At 32.4% G+C, this 17,499-nt stretch overlaps 1 protein-coding gene across 1 annotated transcript in view; it reads right to left on the bottom strand.

The window, feature by feature from the left end:
• The window catches only part of LOC143065125 (uncharacterized), a 121,489-nt gene extending 116,778 nt beyond the window's left edge, over nucleotides 1-4,711 (bottom strand). The window contains exons 1-3 of the mRNA XM_076238534.1: nucleotides 4,619-4,711; nucleotides 1,309-1,539; nucleotides 738-926 (exon numbers count right to left, since the gene is read on the bottom strand). Coding sequence (XP_076094649.1) covers nucleotides 738-926; nucleotides 1,309-1,539; nucleotides 4,619-4,679 — 481 coding nt within the window. The 5' untranslated portion in view covers nucleotides 4,680-4,711. The remainder of the gene's footprint in view (nucleotides 1-737; nucleotides 927-1,308; nucleotides 1,540-4,618) is intronic.
• Between the last annotated feature and the right edge of the window lie 12,788 nt (nucleotides 4,712-17,499).

Raw genomic sequence — 17,499 nt, 5'->3', positions numbered from 1 at the left:
TGGTACTAATGCCATTAGCCTTGCATTGACACACAAGCTCTTTTAGATGGTAACAGGTATAGCAGCTTATCTATGAATATAATCTTTTTTGTAAAATCAATAAAAAAATATATATTTTTTAACCCTTAAAATACATTTTGTACCTTAAATCTTATGGATTTTGGTGTTAAACGCCGTTTTCAGACAACATTGTTAGATTTACATATCTTCGGCATCTTTATTATAAACTATGTTATATAAAATAGATGGAGTTGAATAGAACAAGTACTAGTGTGATGCATAATTTCATGCCACAAAATTAATATGCACACAAAATAAATCATGTTCATAGAGCTTCGGTTGTTGTTATCTATTTTCAAGTCACTGTGAAGCTTTTAGGGTGCAGCGAATACTGTGACCCTCAAAAACTACTTTCGTTCTTTCGTTCAACTACTACGAATATCACTTAGCCAAAAGACGGACTCATTAACTTACACTTTGTACTGTGTATCTTACGTTTAATTTGAATTTGCAATTATTATTATTATTATAAATCTCATAAATTGAATTATTTCACATTCTGACATGTCCGGTTCTGTTATATCTAACTATACAGGCAAGATAAGTTTTATTTATAATTGTTGAAGGTCTATGGTAAGTAGTTAACATCAACGTCTTGTGAAGGATTTTTATTCTATTGGCAATCATAAATACCACTTACCTTATTTTCATAGAATGTATCTTAATTCAAAACTTACTTTCACATACTGGTACATTACAATAATCCCAGTGGGGATTAGTGAGGCCTGTATAACACCAAGGACCTCCAACACTGTCGGAATCATTTGATGGAGCCCTGCAGTATTGATTGTTACGACAAGTATGACCTCTTCTAGTGATCCTAATATTTCCATTGTAATCGAAGTCATTTGTTGAGTTTCTACAATCTATATTTTGCATTCAATTTATGAACTGTTGACTACTAGAATAATAAATTAATATCAATGTTTTCATATATTCCTTTAGTTTTTCGTCTAGTTCAAATCCTTTGAAGGTTAAAACTTTCAAAACAATATTATTGTGTTCAGAATCTTTCCAGTCACACAATTATGATAAAACCATTGATGACTATATTTTTATGTTTTTACCCGTAACTAATGAAAGCCAATGTTATTCCTTCTCGTAAATACATTCATTTTGTAGTTTTGTCTCTAGCTTAATATTAATCAGCCAAATCGTTTAATTTAAAAGTAGAAATGAACCGACCATTTTTAAGTATGACCTTTGTTCCTTTTGTTCATTACATTATAGCGTACTGTTATACATTACCACAGACTGGAATGACGCATTTTTCAAAGCTAAACGCTTTTGTTGTATAACAATATGGACTGTCAATTGCTGACGGTAAAACATTTCGACAGTAGTTGTGATCCTCTGTGTAGTTATGTAAAGGATGGGGATCAACCTCACTCCACTTTAAACAAGGTAGACCAGATGGTATTTCACTTATATTTCCGGCATAGTTTATTCCTTTGTTATATCTGTTATAACAATCAGCCTCTGAAATAAGTTTTCAAAATTCAAAATAATAAGTTATTTAAGGAAGTGTCTCAATCATTTTTTCAACAACACTATTGCATATGAAGTTAACAGCGTCCTTGGAAGAGGCAACTCTCTAACAAGTAACAAGTAAATAAGAAATGAAACACAAGCTCTATATATAGTATATACGTTCCAGACCATTTGGACCGCACGCGTACCGACCAAATAGCAGAAAACACCCCAAGGCCACCAATGGGTCCTAAACAAAGCTAGACAATCCTGCACCCGGCGGCAGGTTTCAGCTATTTCCTTAACAAAAATGTGTTTAAGTATAATGAAAATGGACGTCACAGTAAACTCCAAAACATATAAATGAACTGAAATTATAAAAAAATACATAATAGACTAACAAAGGCCAGAAGTTCCTGATTTGGAACAGGCGCAAAAATGCGACGGGGTAAAGCACTTCATCAGATTATCACCCTCCCCATTTACCTCTAGGTAATGTTGAATAAACAAACACACGGCAATACGCACAGTAAAGAAGGTTAACATGTCAATTTTCAACCAATGTTTATTATAGTCATGTAATGAAACACTACAGAAAGCCAATACTATCAAATTTCCTCTAGTTTCTTGAAATACGTATACTACAGAGCGCAATTCTCCTCAATCTTTAAAGCAAACTCATAGACAAGTTAATTTTGGTTTAAATTGATATGAATATGTTTACCAAAAGTTTCATTTTGTAAATTTGTTTGTTAGTTAGGTAAACAAAAAGCACTATAGTAAATAGTAACAACTGATTCTTACAGAACAAGTATAATGCATCAAATTCATTTTTAAAACAAGTGTTAAGGAAAAGTTTGATTTACAAACGAGAAAAAATTGAAAATATTAAAAAAAAAAAGTATCATGGCTTCATCATTTTTTTTACTTGTCACGACAATAGGATGTGATAATAATACGTTAAAACTTCCTAATAAATATGAAAATAAAACAGATATACAGGTCCTGGATGAGTATTTATGCATGGATTTCAAAAAAGAAAAGAAACAAAAGTTTATTTCTATTTTTAAAAGTTTTATTTTCACTGAATCATTTATTATCAGATTTTTCTGAAAGTCATTCTATAATTTTAACTAATGTTATGGGCTACTACAATCAATTTACACAAAGTGTCTGAAGGATTAAATGTTTACATGTTGACCTATGTAGACACAAGTTGGGTTTATTGTTGCCCTAGAATTCCTGGAAATTTAATATCAGTACTAAAAGAAGGTGTTTGCCGACAAAACAATTATGTCACACAAACAACAATATAATTTTGCAATTATAAGACAAAAACCATTATTTTTATTTACTCTATGGCTAAATATCATTGAACACGCTTAAAAAGAAATTTGTCGACATGGACCATCCGTTACTGAATATAACAAGCATAATCATACAGACTAACGTAACATAAGAAGAACATTATTTTATTCCATTTTTAATGTCACTTTCGTAGAGGACATGGATGTCAGTCAGACTACTCTGCTCAGCTTACTGGAAGGCTTGCGTTGAGCCCTAGACAATAACATTTTATACAGCTGTAGTTCTTGTGGATTAATAAAAAGCTTTTGACTGTTTTCTTCGTGATATTTTATCAGATAAGTGATGAGTAGGCCTATTTGATGTTTCTCTATATTCTCCTTCGTTGTTACAATCATATTTTCTGACAGAAAACAACAAATTAAAATCAACTTTGTTTTGAGTAGCTGGGCTGACATCAAAAAGGGGTACCCCAAGGTTCTCTATTTGGGCCACTTTTTTCTTAATTTCTTCATAAATGAAATTTTTATTTTCTTAAACATAGTACCTTATACAATTATGCTAACGACATGACAAATCCTGATAAATTTCAGGTTATTGCTTTAGGAAAAAAACCTTTGCAAAAATGCTTCTATCCAAACTCATCATGTGAAGAAACGGTCAAGTTATTTGGATTTCATACTGATTACCAATTTTAGATGCAGTCATTATATAAGTAATATGTGTAGAAAGGCATCACAATAGGTGAAGCGTATGGTTTTCAAGATAATTGGTTCATATCTAACCAGATTAAATACATTTACAATTTTCCATACTTTCATTTTGAGTCGTTTCAATTTTTTTACTTTTGGCTTGGCATATTTTTACAGAAAAAAATCAAAATAATTAAAAAAAATCCAAGAGAGAGCATCAAGATTTGTATATGACGACTATTTATCATCTTTCGAAACTCTTCATGAAAACGCTAAGTTTTCAACTCTACAAGAAAGGGACATAAGAACAGTGGCACTTGAGACTACAAAATTTTAGATAATTCGGCTCCTCTGTGTTAACCAAATTTTCTTCACATCAAATACAAACTGTAAATCTTTTAGATGCAGTAACATTTTGGAAATACTGTAGGTAAGAACTAACACATATGGGAAGAAATTGTTTAGCTTTGCTGTTGCGTCTTTATGGAATAATTAACCGGGTCACTTCAGGACTGTAAATAGCTTCACACATTATAAAAGTCTGGTGTAGTCCTTGGGTGGAACGGGCTGTTTTGCTCTGCGGGTATTTTTTTATACATTATTTATGCATTTTTATGCTGTATTTAAAACCTAATGGACATTTTTGTTTGCGTTTTAATAATTACAACAGTAAGAGTTTTTACTTGAGAATATTTACTGAAAAGTTTTAGCTGTAAATTATAAAATCATTCCTGTCTTATAGTGCTTCATATATCTTTTTAGTGTTAGCAAGATAAACGTGTATGCTAGAATTAAAGTTGTGTTGTTCTTATTTCTATTTATTTGAATGCTGCATGTCTTGTTTTATTTGTTATTGTTATTTTCATATGTTTTTTTTTATATTCGATGAAAAGCTCATTACATGTCATTGCTATATTATAATAGACAAATCTCTATTTGACAGAAACTTTTCAAACACACAAACATGCATTTTGACTTTGGAGAATCAGTTATAACCCAATTGTAATGTTTTGCTAGCCAGATATATCTATTTTGTTGAAACATGGTATCCTTTACATTGTAAAACCTAACTAATTTGTTTATATACATACCTGTAGACCTTGAAAGACTTGCAGTAGACCAAAAGATAGCCAAAATTACAAATGAAATCATCTCTACACGGGCAATACAGAGCCTTTTTCCCGGTTCTTGTAATTAAAAAAAACAAAAATCAAGTAAACGTAATAAATCTCAAAATTTATTCGATTTTTTAATAAATCTATAAAATGAAAGCAATATGGATGCTTATCAGACCTACTAAAAATTATTTACTTACTTGATACATGACCTGTGTCGTTTAATATTTACAAACACTTTTCAATGTTTAAACAAATTTAGTCCTGGATACTAAGGTATTTTAAAACGACAAGGAAGTACAAAGCACTTGGTTATTTGGTAGATTAGATAAAAACCATGTGATTAAGCCTGATATAAAAAGGGATTAAACGCTATGCATTGGAGAGATCAATTGCTGAAGAATATTTTTTTTTAATAAATTCAAAAATAGGAAAAGATTGTCAGAATCAGAAAAATCTATTAGCGTACAAACTTGTTTTGATACTTTTTTTATTTTATTTTTGTTATTATATTCCCAAAAAATATAGACATGTGTTCGTCTAGAGGTAACTAGGGATTGTATGCTTATCAAAAGTCGCAGGTCTTTGCGAAAGTAACTGTTCAACTCATTATCTATGTTCTTGTAAAACAATATGAAGGGGCTAATAGATTGTTTCATTCCGTCACTATGCTTTAAAATTTGATAACACTTAGATATATGATCATAAAATTTCACACGGATTTTATTAATTTCAAGTTTGTTCTTGAAATTTCAGGGAAGTTAACTTTTCCTTTTTCTTGAAATAAAGTATTTTACTATCACCATTCATTTAAGATATACTATGAAAATCACTGGAATTATTTTTCATAGAATGGAACTGTAATGCAAAAAATCGAAAAGAAAATAAGATTGGATTTGTCATACTGACCTTCTGCAGTTTACAAAATTCCTTTTTAACCAAAATTTGTCCTTAAAGGTACGAAATCAGGTGCAAGCGTAATTATGAAAACAACGGAAATGCCCTTTAATTCAGGTGACTGTATCATTATCGAAAGGGGGACTCATCGAATCATGTCAATTGGACCTTGATAAAACGAGGAAAGATTGACCTGATGTAACTTAAACGAACGGACAATAAGAGAGCACTGTGATGGTCAAATGTCGGTACATAATGAAAGTAAGGATGTACACACCAATTGTATAGTGTTTTCATTTATGTTTTTGGTCACTGTTTGTGTACTATTTAAAATTGTGTAAACATGAATGTAGCACCGAAACGTTGCTGGGAAGGTTACCCATATTTAGTGTAACAACGAAAGAGAATACAAATTGACCAAAAAAAAAAGACTTTTTAATAAATATATTAAAAAATGTGGTATGCTTGCCAATGAGGCAAGTCTTCGCACAAGACACCAAATGACACACAAATTATCAACTGCAGGTCACTGTACGGCTTTTATCAATGAGCAAACCCATACCGCATTCTCAGCCACAAAAGGCCCCGAAATGACAGATGGAAAACAATTAAAACGAAATAAAATTGAGAATGGAAATTAGAAATGTGTCAAAGAGACAACAACCCGACCATAGAGCAAACAACAGCCGAAGGCCACCAATGAATCTTCAATGTGTCGAGAAACTCCCGCACCCGGAGGTGTCCTTCAGCTGGCCCCTAAACAAATATGTATACTAGTTCAGTGATAATGGACGTCATACTAAACTCCGAATTATACACAAGAAACTAAAATTAAAAATCATCCAAGACTAACAAAGGCAAGAGGCTCCTGACTAGGGACAGGCGCAAAATTGTGGCGGGGTTAAACATGTTTTTTGAGATATCAACCCTCCCCCTATACCTTTAGCCAATGTAGAAAAAACAAACCGCAACAATACTAGCAGTAAAACTCAGTTTAAGAGAAGTCCGAGCGATGTCAAAATATGAAACAAAAGAAAATAAACAAAATGACAATAATACATAAATAACAACAGACTACTAGCAGTTACTGACATTACAGCTCCAGACCTCAATTAAACTGATTGAAAGATTATGTGTTCATCATATGAATATCAGCCACAATCCCTCCCGTTAGGGGTTTAGTATCATACCATCATAAAATATATGAGAAGAACATAACCCGTGTCATGCCAACAACTGGTATTAGAATAAATGTGTTTAATTCCGATGCAAAGACCCTATAATTGAATCAGTATTAAAGCCAAACTATGCAATCTTTAATGACCTGACAACAGTATCGCGGTCCAACGATTTACAGAAAAGAGCGACGATTTACAGAAAAGAACCGAAAAGGACCAAAAAGAACCGAAAAGGACCGAAAAGAACATTCATATATTTATTATATAAAAGCAATATATATATATACACGATTTTTTTATGTTGTTAACAATACCTCGAAATAAAGGAATGCATAATTCAAATTTAGATTGTATATTTATAAGGATATGTAGACTTACAGAAAGACTTTTGCAATATAACTAGGTTTTTAGTAATATTGTTTTTAAGTATACTGATATGTTTGATAAATTTTCATTTATTTTTCATCAAGGATTTTAATCTTATCATTTAAAAATTTGTTTATAGAAGATATAAGAGGATGTGACAACTCTCCATCCAACTAACACTTTATAAAAGTAAACCATTATAGGTCAAAGTACGGACTTCAACATAGAGCCATGGCTCACATTAAACAGCAAGCTATAAAGTGCCCTAAAATGACTAGTGTAAAATCATTCACCTTAGGACAGGTGCAAACAAATGCAGCAGGTTTACACAGCTTTTAATAAGCATTTTACATTTTTTAATAGTAATATATAATTCATAGATTTTGCGGTAAAAATCATTGAAATGAAAAGCAATATTCTCGTACTATAAATGTTAATCCTAACATTTTAAAAAAATGTTTTGTTTGTTAATAACAGGGATATATAATACATGTATATGGGTATGGTAACATTAAAATGTCTTTTTTTCGTGTCATTATATATACACATTCCCAAACATTTATAAGGAACTGTTGTAATGTTCCAACTAAATTAGCGGTCGAGATTGAACAAAATAATGATACTTATAAATATAATTCACGTAGAACGATTGTTTGACAGTACATATAAATATTTAATATTTCTTATATTTTTTTGTCTATTCTATATTTTCTTTAATATAAGATAGGCATCCGACCTACCTGTAAATTTCCAAATTTGAGTTAGGTAGTCCTGTCGCAGTATAATATTTCAAAACCCAAGAAACTTTTGTAAATAAATATCTTTTCATTTATAGACTTATTATAATTTGCAATTTGATAATTTCCTTCGATTACAAAAAAAAGGTCGATCTCCTTTTCGGTTCTTTTCGGTCCTTTTCGGTTCTTTTTGGTCCTTTTCGGTCCTTTTCGGTTCTTTTCTGTAAATCGTCGCTCTTTTCTGTAAGTCGTCGAACCCCAGTATCGTAACTATATCCCTTCTTAATAAGTCTTAAAAGCTTGTTTTATTTATCGGCATCTTGTTAAACTATCTGTTGACTTATTTGTTGTAAATATATGGGCGTATGACATTTGCGCCGATTTTTAAAAAAATCATTCTTTCATTTGCGCCGATTTTTAAAAAAATCATTCTTTCATTTGCGCCGATTTCATTTTTTCATTTGCGCCGATTTTATATTTTCTCCTGGATTTACAGATAATACTTTTACATGTAAATTCCAGGGAATACAAAGAAAGCTACAACAGATGCTAGAATACTAACTTTAACCTTTCTTTTACAAGCAACTATAGCTATATTTAATATAGAAGGTACAGACCTAATTTGCCCGGTATGCAAACTTGAGGAAGAAAACCTTCAACATTTTCTAACTAGATGTCCATCTCGAGAAGGGATCCGAAGGACTTTTTATGTCCCATTAAAACAGGATGTAATCAATAGAATTAAGGTTCTACACTTCAAAACGACAGTGATTTCTTAAATGCGGTTGAATCAATTTCTAGAAATACAGCCCGTAACAGAGAAGTGATCGAATTCGCGTTTCTTTACCGTCAGAATAAGTTACGTTATCGACAAACTTATTTCAGAAGTGACATAATTTAATTTTCTTCATCGATAAAATATTTCATGTCCAACGTGTAAGTTTTCATTGTTTAAGTCGAAGTTTTTTTAACACAGTAAAACATTTTTTATAATCAACCTCTGTCATTGGCATTTTCATTTTAACGGTAAAGGATCAAATACGGGATCTCCGAAATTTCTATCATTTGTTACGAGGAAATCATTATTCAATCGAACATATGTCTTTGTTCATTGGGGCGATTTAGAGCTTTTCAGAAGGAGTGAGATTCCACCCTTGTTAAAAGCCTTGTGGAGACCTCTAGATTTTTAAATTCCCTCCGTTTTTCTCATGGATGGAGTGTGGTCTCTCTGTAAATTACCCCATATCTTTTCATTTTCCTATTTACCGAAGGTTCCATGTGAAAATTTCCATTGGATCATATCTGTTAAACTAAGTGTACAAAACAGGCTCAAGAAAAGGCGAAATTTCTTTTTCAAACCCGAACTAGAAATCCATTTTTTTCTAATAGAGCACCTTACATTATCGTCAATGAGTGCAGGCATGTGAAAAATTATATCATACACAAGAAAGAAACCCTGAACAGGCTTTCAGCAATAATGTTTACCTATTTAATATTAAGTAAATATTAACATGTACATGTATTTGATAAAGTACAGATATAACAAAGAAACTGCCCGGTATCCGACGTATGAGTACACTTTTTTACTGCACGCGTAGTTGGGTGCGTTCACTACGAGGACACTTGTACTCAACTACGCGTGAAGTATGAGTACAGAATTGTCCCATACAGGACATTTTCTATGTTATCCTAGTATATTATCCGACAGTTAAGAATAGAATCTGGTCAAATTTTGAAGTTGAACATGTGGGAATTTTTTATTTTTGCTACGGACCATTTAATTTTTATGGAGGAAGGGGCCTAGTAGTTTTTAGAAAACAATATTCTGACCCTGATATTGACTTAAAAAATCTGCTGCCTCAATATTTTGTCATATGAAAAAAAATTGTCAACAAAATTTTCCTGTATAAACTGTAATAGAAAACAGAGAAAATGTGTCTATGAGACACAGATGCCCCCGCAAAACAGGAAGTAGACGAATGACAGACCTGAAAAGGGAAGACACGGTACAATTCACCTTGATAAAGCTTAAGACAAAATATCAAACCAATCCGACATACACAAGCCGATATATATTTGACAAAAATTTTATAGACCGGACGTACAGACGTACACACAAGGGTAAATCTTAATGCCCCGTCGCCTAAAGGCGGGGGCATAAAAATCTGACCAGCGAAGCGGTTATTAAAATATTCTGAGATATATAACTATATACCCCCCCCCCCCCTTTTCCCCTCCTGAAAATCAAATGTTTCGTGCCTTAGCAGATGTGTGTTAGCACTAAGTTGTTCAATTAACGCGGTTAAGAAGAAATGTTTGTGTATTTCGACAAAAATTGGTAAATTAACACCAGAGATTCCTTCGTTTGATCGAAAAGTTTTCTTGCTTCAAGCTGAATAATTCACACCGTTCTACATGAAAAAAAAGATTTAAAAACCAATACGAATGTAAAGTTTGGTCTCCCCCACATGTACAGCTTCCCCCAGCCAATCCCAATTTTCATTCTCGTTCCTATTCTTGCCAATGAAAATCTGATGTCAGTTTGCAATGCTAAATATAAGTCATAAAAGTACAAGACCTAAATTTAGTATGCAAGACTTGCGTTTCTTTTATTCAAGACTCGTCAGTGACGCTCGAATCAAGAACGAAAGTTTGTCAGCATTGTCAATCTTTTTAACGTTAAAGTACCAATAGTTCGGTCACTACTCAATTAAGTTTGTCGATAACGTAGCTAATTTTGACGGTAAAGAAACATCAATTCGATCACTTCTCTGTTACGGGCTGTATGTGTGATAAATTACATCAACAGAGGTTAGCTCAGATCAATGCTCTATCATTATAAAAATTCATCATTCATCAAATGTAATGGAACTTTTTTCAATACTTTTCAGAGTTCAAAATAGCTATATCCATGTTATGATTAATAATTCATAACATTTGTACAACTGGCTAACGAAAACAAGGTCTTTAATGATATATTAAAAATAAGGGTTGCCTCATTGGCACTCATACCACATCTTCTTATATCTATTCACCTGTAATTTACCTGTTATTTACCTGTGAAAAATCAGCGCAAATGAAAAACAAAAATCGGCGCAAATGCAAAACGCCGAAATATATAACGACTGAATACATCAACCATGTGAATCATGTTCATAAAAAAAAATACATGTGTGTATATTGAAGAATGGAAAAGTATTGTTAATTCAACCTCTTCCAGACGGGGAAATGGGCGTAATAAATTACGAACATATGAGATTTTTAAGCAGGATTATGTTGTTGAAAACTACTACAAACTATTTATGCCTTTTTGTGAAAGAAGCGCCTTTGCTAAATTTAGATGTGGGGTGGCTCCTATTAGACTGGAAACTGGGAGGTATGAAAATATGCCGCTGGAAGAGAGATGTTGTTTTAACTGTTTTAATAATGTTGAAGATGAATATCATGTTATTTTACATTGTCCTGTTTATAGTACGGTGACCAAGTAAGGAAAAGTCGCTTATTTAAGGAGTTTAATCGTCATTCGGACTATACGGCTACAAATCACAGTATTGGTAGTTCAAAGGTTACGATTCACATTTTGACTTGTCGTCAAAAAATCGTATGGTGCAATTTTTGTAAAATGGGCTTTGAAGTTAGTTCCCTTACCTTAAAGAAAAAATTACTTTCAAAAAAATTTAGGCCTACATTCTAAAAGAACATTCGTGATATGCTTTTTGTTATTATATACATTATTGTAAAACCTTATTTTAACAATTTCAAACATAGTCAAGCAAAATAAATCTGTTATTGAAGAGTTTTTGTAAAAATTTAACACACCGAATATTTTGCATTTAATAGAGTACGTTTCAATTCATTTTCGTCATTTATTTTTACGCAAAATGTAAAATAATCAACATTTATATGATATGTCAAACCTTTATTAAACAACAATTTCAAAATCATTTATCTCAGAAGCATTATTTCGACTTGTGCATTGAAACAAAATATACACTACAATAGAAGATACAGGTTACAAGTTTTTCTCTAGAAATTTGACTTGTACAAAAATATTGAACCGGACCGATACTATTATTTTAATCTATGAATGATATTTCGTATAACAACGATTTTTCGTTGCCAAAATTTGTTCAATTCGATCTTTTTTGTTAGTTCATATTCCTATTTCGTGTTGGTTATCGTATCTTTTTATGTATTTTTAAAAGATTTCTTATTTTCGTATGTTTATTTGATATGTTTTTTTTCTTTTTGATATATTTTAAAAAGTAAGAACCAAGTCTGAATTTGGACATGTACTTATCTGGAAAATGATTGAATTATAAAGTCCTTTACGATTAGGTCCAAGTAGTTAAAAAAAGCAACACATGCGTTTTAATTTTGAAAAGTGTATCGTCTGCCAGAGAAGAAGTACTGAATCACTTCCTTTACTGTACAGAGTAAACGTTTCTTCTTAAGTTCTGTTGAAAGACTTAATGATGGAATCTGCTAGCAATGTTTTAAAGAGTATGGGTCGTTTGATGAAATTCCTGATTCTAATGTCTATTGTGCACTCTCTCTACCTTCCTTTGTCCCATCACTCACAACTTACACCAGTCTGAAAGGTGGTATGGCATTGCTTAAATGTATTGATGATAACAGAAAAGTAAAAAAATTGGTGACCTTTCAGCTGACTATTATAAAAATATGGCACACTGATTTTCTCTAGCGCTCACAGTTGCAGACATTCTTTTACCGCTACGACATGAAAACTCAATAAAGTTGTCTGCTCCAAAGTAAAGCCGCACAAAGATTTCAGCTTCCACCAAAGTGTATCATATTATTGAAGGGAGAAGGATTCCTCTCCCTAATTTCTTTGGTAGTTTTTCATCTTCAAAACTATGACAAATCCCCTAAAATTCCACCTTATAGTGAGCTTTACTTAGCCGGAACGGTAACCGTTGTAAATCCCAAATTGTCGAAGTTATTTCAGACAATAGTGTTAATAACTGTCGTAACTTGGTAAGCACTCAACAAGGGCCAATACTCGTATAATAACTAATACCTTATACATGGACATGAAGTTAACAGAAAAGAACCAGGAAAGAACGACAGAATAATCATACGGACCTCTGATACGGGTGTGATTGTTCTGTGTGTTCACTACTACAAACAGATGAGACATGTATGCGAGTTGTAGGTGCAGATGGGGAACATTAGCCGTGTAAAGAATAGTTGAAGAATTTTACCCCTTCACCAACTATGTGCTTGCTTTTCCCCAAAAATTTATAAACTGACTCCTACTGTTCAAACTCTTACCGGATGCGACACAATTTCGTCTCCGGGGTAGTGAGAAAATTGTATACAGGACTTTGAAGGACACGCACGACTATTGTAGTTACAGAGCTTTGGGAGTATTGACGAAGATGAAGCCCTTGTTTGTGCAAGAATTTAGTTTCGAAGATTCATGATCTGACGAATATCTTTAAACCATTTCATCATGATATGAAGAAAATGCGCGTCAAGCTTGCCACCAGTAAAGATGTATGTTAAGTCTGGTTACCTCTCTTTGAATCGGCAATTTTGACCGCATCACACATTGCTAAAACCTCCTGTTCCGTCATCTTTAGAATAAGGTTGGCGAAAATTAATTAATTATTTACACACCGTTTATTTTGAAGGGCATATTTCAGCAGAATTCTTGCAGGATCTTGTGTGTTCATGTGAGGGAAAATCTCCACGTGAAAAGTGTTTGTTCACAACAATTAAAACCTTACATGTACGGACCTTTGCTCCTGTCAAGGGTCAGAATTCTGTAGAAATTCCTTGACAGACGAATCGGAAGATATTCCTGAAAATAATCTGCTTTATGGATCATTTTGATTGGATTTTTTAATTGTAGCTGTTTTTGAGAGGTAATAAGTGGTGTTTGGTTGCAATGAATTACATGCATGAGCTTTTGCAAAATAAACTTTCGGGATAGAAGCTTAAATCGAAAACAACATTCATCATTATTGCTGAGGTTGAATGTCACCCGGCAAGGTAACTTCAACGGAATTTTTATTGATCTTGTATAATAGAATGGGCTCATAGAACAAGTGTTTGAAAAACGCCAATTTTCAGAAATAATCGATTATTAAAAGTAATAAGATCCTTTTTTTTTTTTTTTTTACATTTTAGAGATAATTCATAGTCAATTGATTTGAAATTTAATACAAAATGCTGCTGATATCTTTCAATTTTGAAAATGTAAAAAGAAAAAAAGAAAACAGTATGTTCATCTTTGACCTTAATTTATGCAAAACTGTTACCACATTTCTTTTTGACGACATCGATTTTCCAAAAGTACTCATTTTTCTGAATCCAATGAAATATAATTTAAGACAGACAGCTAGATACCATAAACATACTATGTATACACATGTCAGAGTCTGAGCTTGATCATAAAATGCAAAAAATACATTTGGCAAATAAAACATTTGACATAAAAGTTCATATTTAATATGAAATAATAATACATAATTAATACGAAATTGCATCAACTAATATCATGTCAATTGAATAAATGACAAAGAATAGCAAAGGTGGGGAGAAAAATCTGCCCCATAAATAAACATATATACATATCTACTTCAAAAGATAACATTAAGGGCGGTATGTGGGTGGGAATTTTGAACAAATTGTTTGATAAGAATCACAAGTTAACACATCAAATGCTGATGATAAAAGGAAGTGACCACAATACACTTACACGTGAACTCGTACTGACCCGCAAGATCATTGACCAATAAGAAAGATGATATCAAATCATGCATTGATCATAAGTGTAATTTCTCTGCACGTGAAATGTCAACAATTTATCGTTTAAATAAGTAGAACACTCTGACCCTTTGACCAGACTGGAGACACAATACATTTACAGTATTAATAGCTCACTCTTTTATTTAAGTCGGTTAGTAATAACCAATTAAAACAGAATTATCTTCTCTGCTGTCTTGAATTATTTTATTCCGCTTAATTTTCAATTAGCAAATAAAATTAGTTTTAAGACAGACAGCTAGATACCATAAACATACTATGTATACACATGCCAGAGTCTGAGCTTGATTTGCTATATGATATAAAAACTAAACCGTGACGAAAAAAGGTCATTTATTCAAAATCATAAAATGCAAAAAATATATTTTGCAAATAAAACATTTGACATAAAAGTTCATATTTAATATGAAATAATAATACATAATTAATACGAAATTACATCAACTAATATCATGTCAATTGAATAAATGACAAAGAATAGCAAAGGTGGGGAGAAAAATCTGCCACAAATCCACTCTTAGGCTAAAAGAGTGGATCTGAAATCCACTCTAAGGCTGAAAGAGCGGATCCCCCACCCGAAGACTGGCGACGTGAATACAATTATATATGACTTGAAAAAAAATACATTCAAATACATGTACACCAAACACATATCACTTTATTATGTAAAACGTTTCCACATTTAGCAGAAATATTAAAAGTTCGTATTATCATATACCAAGATATAACAATGGTTAAAGGTGTAAATCTTATTCCGGCCAGTGAAAATTCAAACAAATTTTTAAATGGTTGGCCATAGTATAAAAATGTATCATAAAACTTGAGTTTGGAAATGGGGAATTTGTCGAAGAGACAACAACCCAACCAAAGAGCAAAACATAGCCGAAGGCCACCAATGGGTCTTCAATACAGCTACAAAATTACGCACCCGTAGGCGTGCTTCAGCAGGCCCCTAAATACTATTTACTAGTTCAGTGATAATGGACATCATACTAAACTTAGAAATATATCAGGAAACAAACAAAAATAAAATTCATACAAGACTAATAAAGGCCAGATGCTCCTGACTTGGAACAGGCGCAAACCTGCAGCAGGGTTAAACATATTTTTGTAAATATCTTACCTCCCCCTATACCTCTAGTCAATGTTTAAAAAACAAACCCACAGCAGTACGCACAGTAAAACTCGGTTTATAGAGAGTAGTCAGAATAAATAACAAAAATTTTCAAATTATCAATTTAAATGCATTGGTACTTAAATCACTTGGTTTTATTAAAGATAGGTCAAAACAAACCTTTTCAACATATAATAAGGATATTTATGGCGGCTATCTTGGAAAAAGATGCCATTTTGAAATTTGAAGATAGGTCCATAGCTTATATTTTCCCAAAAACTCTGCACTACTTGCAAGCACATTTTGGCGCTGATTTTACTTTATAGCGGTGATATTTGTTGATTTTGATATATTATGGCAGCCATCCTGAATAAGCCTCCATATTCAAACCCGTTGTTTTTTTAACGATCTGCAGCCGGAAATATACTTCCTTCGACATTAAATCTTAAAGAAGTACATGCGTCCTATATATTTTTTTTATCTCACATATACAGCTAGATGAACCTGATGTTCAGTGGTTGTCGTTTGTTGATGCAGTTCATCAGTGTTTCTTATTTGTTGGTTTTTCCTAAAAAGATAAGACTCTTGGTTTTACTCTTTCAAAAGGTTTTCACTAATCATTTTTGGAGCACTTTATAGCTTGCTGTTCGGTGTAAGCCTATACTAGATGTGTTGAAAATCGTACATTGACCTAATTCGTCGCTGTAATGCAAAAACCTCGTATCTCAATTTTTTGCGGAAATCTTTTTATCGTTTATTTAGGATTAAATATGTATGTTCCACTGTATGCGAAAATATCTGATCTTCTAACCAATCATTAATCCGAATTCTGACATGTGACGAAAAAGTGTAGTCGGATTGGTGAGACATTTTGTTGTGCGAAAATATCGTATCTCAAAAGAAAAATACTTTGCACGGCAGTTGACATTATAACAGGTACTGTTTTATCAATTTTAGGTCCTCAAAGTAATATTTTAGCTTAAAAATAATGAAAAGCTTTGAAAATACAATAAAGGTGCTCGTCTTGGTAATTGACAACAGATTGGTTAGAAGATCAGATATGTTCGCATACAGTGGAACATCTATACTATTAAACGAGAAGACCTCATTTTGTGTGACGCTTCTCTTCCTTCTACAGTAAATCAATCATCATGCCTCTGTGTCCTATAGGTAACATGCATAGTCGCATTTTTCATCCATTCTTATGATTATTCAGATTGAGTTATTTTGGGAGAAAAACGACAAAAAAAAGGAGTCCGGATATGATTCCGTCATCGGACTGACTTTTAGTCATAGATCAGACTTCCGGTTTGAAACATGCACAAATACAACCAATGGTATGATAGATGACAAAAATGAAAAATAAATAAGCCAATCAGAGCGTTCTCCATATCATGGTGTTTAGATCGCAAGAACCACAACTATTTTACCTCCTATAGAGAACAATAATGTTTCGCGTCAATAACTTTTCGCGTCTATCTACATGTAAACTACGATTATACTACTTGAATATATAGAGACTCTCTGTATTCTTTCTACTGTTTTCTTTGAATGTTTACTATTCAAGGGGTCATACCAGTTGCATATATATTAAAAAAAGTAAAACATGTGACACAAGTACAACCAATCGTATGATGGATAACAAAAATGAAAAATAAATAAGCCATTCAGAGCGTTCTCCATATCATGGTGTTTAGATCGCAAGAATCACAACTATTATACCTCCTTAGAGATGACTATTATTTTTCGCGTTTACTACATGTAAACTAC

The sequence above is a fragment of the Mytilus galloprovincialis genome, chromosome 1 (assembly GCF_965363235.1).
Source record: "Mytilus galloprovincialis chromosome 1, xbMytGall1.hap1.1, whole genome shotgun sequence".
NCBI classification, from domain to species: Eukaryota; Metazoa; Mollusca; class Bivalvia; order Mytilida; family Mytilidae; genus Mytilus; species Mytilus galloprovincialis.
Note: the sequence above shows the minus strand (reverse complement) of the source record. Positions and strands in the feature narration are given on the sequence as shown.